The sequence below is a fragment of the Chiloscyllium plagiosum genome, chromosome 3 (genome assembly GCF_004010195.1).
Source record: "Chiloscyllium plagiosum isolate BGI_BamShark_2017 chromosome 3, ASM401019v2, whole genome shotgun sequence".
NCBI classification, from domain to species: domain Eukaryota; kingdom Metazoa; phylum Chordata; class Chondrichthyes; order Orectolobiformes; family Hemiscylliidae; genus Chiloscyllium; species Chiloscyllium plagiosum.
The window spans coordinates 92432596-92439197 of NC_057712.1; the positions used below are offsets into that span (position 1 = coordinate 92432596).

At 42.4% G+C, this 6602-nt stretch overlaps 1 protein-coding gene across 6 annotated transcripts in view; it reads left to right on the forward strand.

The window, feature by feature from the left end:
* LOC122547353 (ensconsin-like) overlaps positions 1-6602 on the forward strand; it is a 146357-nt gene that overhangs the window by 112638 nt on the left and 27117 nt on the right. For all 6 annotated transcript variants that reach the window (XM_043685998.1, XM_043686012.1, XM_043685988.1 and 3 more), the window contains 2 exons: positions 3107-3243; positions 3455-3723. In XM_043685998.1, coding sequence (XP_043541933.1) covers positions 3107-3243; positions 3455-3723 — 406 coding nt within the window. The remainder of the gene's footprint in view (positions 1-3106; positions 3244-3454; positions 3724-6602) is intronic.

Genomic DNA, 6602 nt, shown 5'->3' on the forward strand with positions numbered 1-6602 from the left:
TTCAAGCAGATGCTGTTGTTCTCCCTTTAATTTCTTCTGGGTCGCTGAGTAGGAGATGATCAAGCCTCGCGTGTAAGCTTTGATGGTCTCCCACATCATTGACGGGTTGCTAGTTGTACCTGAATTAATTTCTAAAAAAGTTTTAAATTCTTGAGAGAAGTACTTTATAAATTTACTATCTTTCATTAGGAAGGGGTCCATACGCCAATGCCGAGGGGGTGTCCCATTGTTCCTCGCCTTAGTTTCCATATATACAGCAGCGTGGTTGGAAATTGCTATACTACCTATTTTACAGGATGATATCGAATTTTTAAAAATCGAGGGGGCAAAAAACATATCAATTCTGGTATGACATTTATGTGGATTAGAGTAGAAAGAAAAATCTCTGCCCTGTGGATGAAGACATCTCCATACATCTTCTAATCCTAATTCTTTGTTCAGATCCATCAATTGTCTAGATCTGGGAGATACTCCTGCAGTACTCTTGGGAATCCTATCTATTTCCGGATCCATAATACAATTAAAGTCTCCCCCTATAATTATATGACGGGCATCAAAAGCCATCAATTTTGAAAAGGCTCCCATTATAAATTTAAAGGGGTGTGCCGGGGGGCAGTACAAATCTAAAATCCCATATTCCTCTCCATTTATGAGGGCTTTAATCAAGATATATCGTCCAGATTCGTCTTTATCTGCTTTAGGATTTTGAAAGGGAAATTCTTCTGAACAAGAATAACAACTCCCCTGTTTTTCGAGCTAAAAGAAGAAAAAAAGGCCTGATCAAATCCGCCCTGTTGTAATTTCAAGTGTTGTTTATCTGACAGGTGTGTCTCCTGTAGGAGAGCTATGTCCATTCTTTCCTCAAGATTTGATAATATTTTCTTCCTCTTGACTGGTGAATTACTCCCCTTGACATTCCAGGTGCACCACTTAACCGACTGATCAACCATAATCCTCTGGGCCAATCAGAGACCCCTCGGGAGGGGGAACCCTATCCAGAACATCCCGAGCGTAGAGCATATAAAATTTACAAAAATAAAACCTCTTTAATACACCCACAACAATACAATAAAAAACTATTTCTAAATTTAAAAAAAATATATAAAACGTATCGAAGTGGAGATTTTCCCCCTTGTTCCCAGGGGGTGTCACTTCCTCTCCAAAAGTCCATCCTATCCTCTCCCAACCAATGCCCCACCCTTGACCCAGGCGCTCCTCAATAAAATGAGGAGAATTCAAATATAATACAAAGCTAGAGTTAACAGTGAGCACCCTACCCCCACCCATACCAACACCTGGCTATATTTGGTAATGTTAATACCATATATAAACATATAACTATAAAATTTCCGCCTCAACAAAGAATAATTAAATATAATAATACAAAATAACAAGGGGAAAACAACCCCGCTCCTCGAGACAGAGGTAAAATTGAATAAGGTAACCACCTCCCCCCACAACATTAACCAAACCATACACGCACGCACATGCACGCACACGCACACATGCACACATACGCGCGTGCGCACACGCACATACACACACGCCTCATATATAACAGAATAATAAATAAAATAATAACAGAAAAACAGCCACAAGGGGGGGGGGGGGAGAAAATCAAATCCCTCTCCCCACCCCCCATGATAATATTAAACAGTAAGGTAAGAGGAAAAAAAAGGGGGGATATAAACCAAAGCGGGGGGGAAAGGCAGACCAACATCCATTATCTCTTACAGTTTATCTGAGAGAGTCCAAGAATTCCTTAGCCTTTTCTGGTGATCCAAAATTATATACGGATCCTTCATGGTTAAAGCGTAACATCGCTGGGTAGCGTAAGGAGTACTGAATATTTAAGTCCCTTAAACGCTTCTTCGCCTCGTCGAATGCCTTCCTCTTTCGGACCAGAGCTGGGGAAAAGTCCTGAAATAGCATGATCTTGGATCCTTTATAGATCATAAGTTGGGGGTCTTTTCCGAGATTTCTAGAGGCTTCTAGGAGTATCTGCCTCTCCTTATAGCTCTGCAGCCGGAACAGGACAGGGCGCGGGCGCTGGTTCGAGCCGGGCCCGCGTATTGCGACCCGGTAGGCCCATTCCACCCTTACCTGGCCTGATCCAGCTTGCAGATTTAAAAGCTGTGGCAGCCACTGCTCCAGGAACGCTGTAAGCTGGCCTTCCTCTTCCCGTTCGGGAAGGCCCAGCAAACGAATATTTTTTCGACGACCTCGAGAGTCCGGACCTGATCCACGGCCGATTGAGCGGCAGTTTTGGAGGTCGCGGCCTTTAGCTCCGCCCCTCTGACTCGGCGTTCAATTTCTTGGATTTCTCGGTCGTGCTTCTGCAGCGCGGCCGAGAGCGAGTCCCAACGATTTCTGGATTCTGCCATAAAGGCATCGATCTTCGAGTCAAGCTTGGAAATCATTTCTGCAAGGCTTGTTACTGTAGGTAAGTCCCCCGGGCTGGCTGTGGACGCCTCTGCTGCAGCTGGAGAGGATGGGGGAGGGGTTCCTGCTTGCTGAGAGCTGCGGGCTCCCTTCCCTTTAGTCATTTTTACTTAGGATTAAATTGTTTAAATGTAATATTACACAACTAATTAAATTACACAACTATTATAAATGATTTGGTGAGCGTGGTAGGGGGTGGGTGACCCACTGTACCCAAGTCTTGGGAGGAGCACTATAGACTCAGTCTTGCTGGGTCGCCGCCATCTCGGATCCCCTCAGTCTGGGATTTTAGTTGTTCACTATATTAATGTCACCTGGGATCATCACAACCCAATTAGAAATCAACCTTGGGCTTTTGATAGCTGTAATCTGTCAAAAGTATTTTGTTAGTGAATGTTCCTTACCATGTTTTTTGTTTGCATCTCTATTGGGGTTGGGTTTGAAACAAACAATGTAGTAGACTAGAAAGATTGAAAGTGTAAAATTGTTGCAGAAAACTAATCATTAAAGTTGAAAGTACTGGAGATGTATTGGTTATCATGAACTGAAGTATTATACATATCTAGCAAAGTATATGGATTGATAGATTACGTATGCCAGTATGTTTTTTTGAGCACCATCACATTGGTAGTAATAAAATGAATTTGGACTGGACTTGTCCTAGGTTGACAAAAATGAAAAAGAGAGAGAAAATGAAAGGGAGAAGAATGCACTTGTAGCTTTAACCGCGAATGCAACAGTGAAAAAGTCAAATTCTCCTTTAATCGTGAAACATAAGTCACCAGTGCCATCCACAGTCCGGTAAGGCAGACATCTTATTCTAGAAATGTAAACTTCTAGAAATGCATAGAATTGTAAACTTCTGAAATTAAGTGATTTTGATGTATTTATTCCATAGTTTGAAATGAAACCTGAATGAAGAATGTATAAGGGAAACATAATTTTTAATTACTTTGTCCCTGTCTTTATGACTTGCTTTGTTTTTACTGTATTGTACAACTTTTTTGAATAGATCATCAACGAAAGTATCAACTTCTGCAGTGAATGAGAAACCTTTTGATTCACCACCTGACTCAGTAAAGAGTTCATTAAACCTGCAACTACCTTCTCCAGGAAATGTTGGCCCAGTCAAAACTTCTGAGAGTGAGAAAAAGGATCAAGAGAAAGAAGGACTACAAGATGAAGAAAATGCAGATAAGCAGCTCCCTGTCTCCCCTCCAACAGCATCAGTTAAGCAGCCCATGTCTGTTGAAGAGTCTGCTACAAAACCAGAGTGTAAAGGTATTGATGAAAGGAAAAAGATTAGCAAGGATTAAATATGGACCCATTACAGGTGGGGACAGGAGAATTTGTAATGGAGAACAGAGATGGCAGAGAAACTAAACAGTTATTTTTCGCCTGTCTTCATGTAAGAAGATACAGAAAACCCCTCAAATACTAGGGGACCAAGGGACTTGTGTAACTCAAGAGCAAAAACAAGTTAGTATTTGTAAAGAGCTAGTACTGGGAAAATTAGCTGGATTGAGAGTTGATAAATCTGAATCAGATGAGCTTTATCAATGCTGAAGAAAGTAGCAAGGGAGATGGTGGATACATTGGTATTTAATGTTTGTAACTCTATGGATTTTAAAAAGGTTCCTCCTGACTGGTCAATAGTAAATGTAACCCCACATTTTAAAGGGAGAATGGAGAGTTGTCGACCTGTTAGCTTGATGTCCACAGCAAAAGAAAATCTATTTGAAGAGGATGCAATAACTGAACATTTGGAAAGAATGGCAAAATTAGGCTGAGTCAACCTAGATTTATGAAAGTGAAATTAATATTTGACAAAATTGGAGTATTTTTGAGGTTGCTTGGAGCTATAGGCTCTTATTCCTGTAGTTCCTGGTCCATTGGGCTTTTTTAGAATATAGAACATAGAAAAGTACAGCACAGAACAGGCCCTTTGGCCCAGGATGTTGTGCCGAGGTTTAATCCTAATGTAAAAAATAATAACTTAACCTACACACCCCTCAACTCCCTGCTCTCCATGTACTTGTCCAGCAGTTGCTTAAATGTCCCTAATGACTCTGCTTCCACCACCACCGCTGGCAACGCATTCCATGCATTCACAACTCTCTGCGTAAAGAACCTACCTCTAACGTCTCCTCTATACCTTTTCCCTAATATCTTAAAACTGTGACCCCTTGTACTCGTTAATCCTGTCCTGGGGAAAAGTCTCTGGCTGTTGACTCTATATATTCCTCTCATTATCTTGTATACCTTGATCAGGTCTTCTCTTTTTCCTCCTCCTCTCCAGAGAAAAGTCCGAGCTTTATCAACCTTTCTTCATAAGGCAAGCCCTCCAGTTCAGGCAGCATCCTGCTAAACCTTCTTCACATTCTCTCCAAATTCTCTATCTTTTCTATAGTAGGGTGACCAGAACTGTACACAATATTCCAAGTGTGGTCTCACCAGGGACTTGTAGAGCTGTAGCAAAACCTCACGGCTCTTAAACTCGATCCCCCTGTTAATGAAAGCCAAAACACCATATGCTTTCTTAACAACCCTATCCATTTGGGTGGCAACTTTCAGGGATCTATGTACTTGTACACCCAGATCCGTCTGTTCCTCCACACTATCAAGAATCCTGTCTTTAATCCTATATTCAGCATTCCAGTTCGGCCTTCCAAAATGCATCATTTCGCATTTATCCAGGTTGAACTCCATCTGCCATTTCTCAGCCCAGCTCTGCATCCTGTCTGTCGTGATGCAGCCTGTAATAGCCCTCAATACTATCGACGACACCTGCAACCTTTGTGTCATTTGCATATTTACTAACCCACTCCTCCACTTCCTCATTCAAGTCATTTATAAAAGCTACGAAGAGCAGAGGCCCAAGAACAGAGCCCTGCGGGACCCCACTCAACACTGACCTCCAGGCAGAATACTTTCCATCTACAACCACTCTCTGCCTTCTGTCAGTCAACCAATTCTGAATCCTGAAGAAGGGCTCATGCCCGAAACGTTAATTCTCTTGCTCCTCGGATGCTGCCTGACTTGCGCTTTTCCAGCAACACATTTTCAGCTCTGAATCCAAATAGCCAAATCTCCCTGTATCCCATATTTCCTGACTTTATGAATGAGCCTACCATGGAGAACCTTTATCAAATGCCTTGCTGAACTCCATATACACCACATCCACTGCTTGATCTTCGATCTGTCTTGTCACCTCCTCAAAGATTTGTGAGGCATGACTTGCCCCTCACAAAGCCATGCTGACTGCCTTTAATCACGCTATGATTTGCCAAATAGTCATAAATCGTATCCCTCAGAATTCTTTCCAAAACTTTGCTGACCACAGACGTAAGACTGACTGGTCTGTAATTGCCAGGGATTTCCCTATTACCCTTCTTGAAAAGAGGAACAACATTTGCCTCCTTCCAATCCTCCAGTGCGACACTCATGGAGAGTGAGGAGGCAAAGATCTTCGCCAGCGGCTTAGCAACCTCCTTTCGCTTCCCGGAGCAGCCTAGGATAAATCTGGTCTGGCCCTGGGGAATTATCAATCTTAATGTTTTCCAAAATTTCCAGCACATCAACTTTATCAGTCTTGATCTGGTCAAGCCAGTATCCTAGCTCCTCAGAGTTCTCATTCACAACAAGGTCCTTTTCCTTAGGCTTTCTATAGGTATGTCAGGAATAAAAGAATGACTAGGGTAGGAATAGGTCCAGTCAAGGATAGTAGTGGGAAGTTGCGTGTGGAGGCTGAAGAGATTGGGGAGACACTGAATGAATACTTTTCGTCAGTATTCAATCAGGAACAGGACATTGTTGCCGATGTGAATATAAGTCACAATTAATTAGAAAGGACGACTTTGAGGTATGTAGGGAAGAGGTGTTGAAAATTCTGGAAAGGGTGAAAATAGAAAAGTCCCCTGGGCCTGATGGCATTTATCCTAGGATTCACTGGGAAGCAAGGGAGGAGATTGCAGAACCATTGGCCTTGATTTTTATGTCCTCGTTGTCTACAGGAGTAGTGCCAGAAGATTGGAGGATAGCAAATGTGGTTCCCTTGTTCAAGAAGGGGAGTAGGGATAACCCTAGTAACTATAGGCCGGCGAGTCTCACTTCTGTTGTGGGCAAAATCTTAGAGAGAATTATAAGGGATAGGATTTATG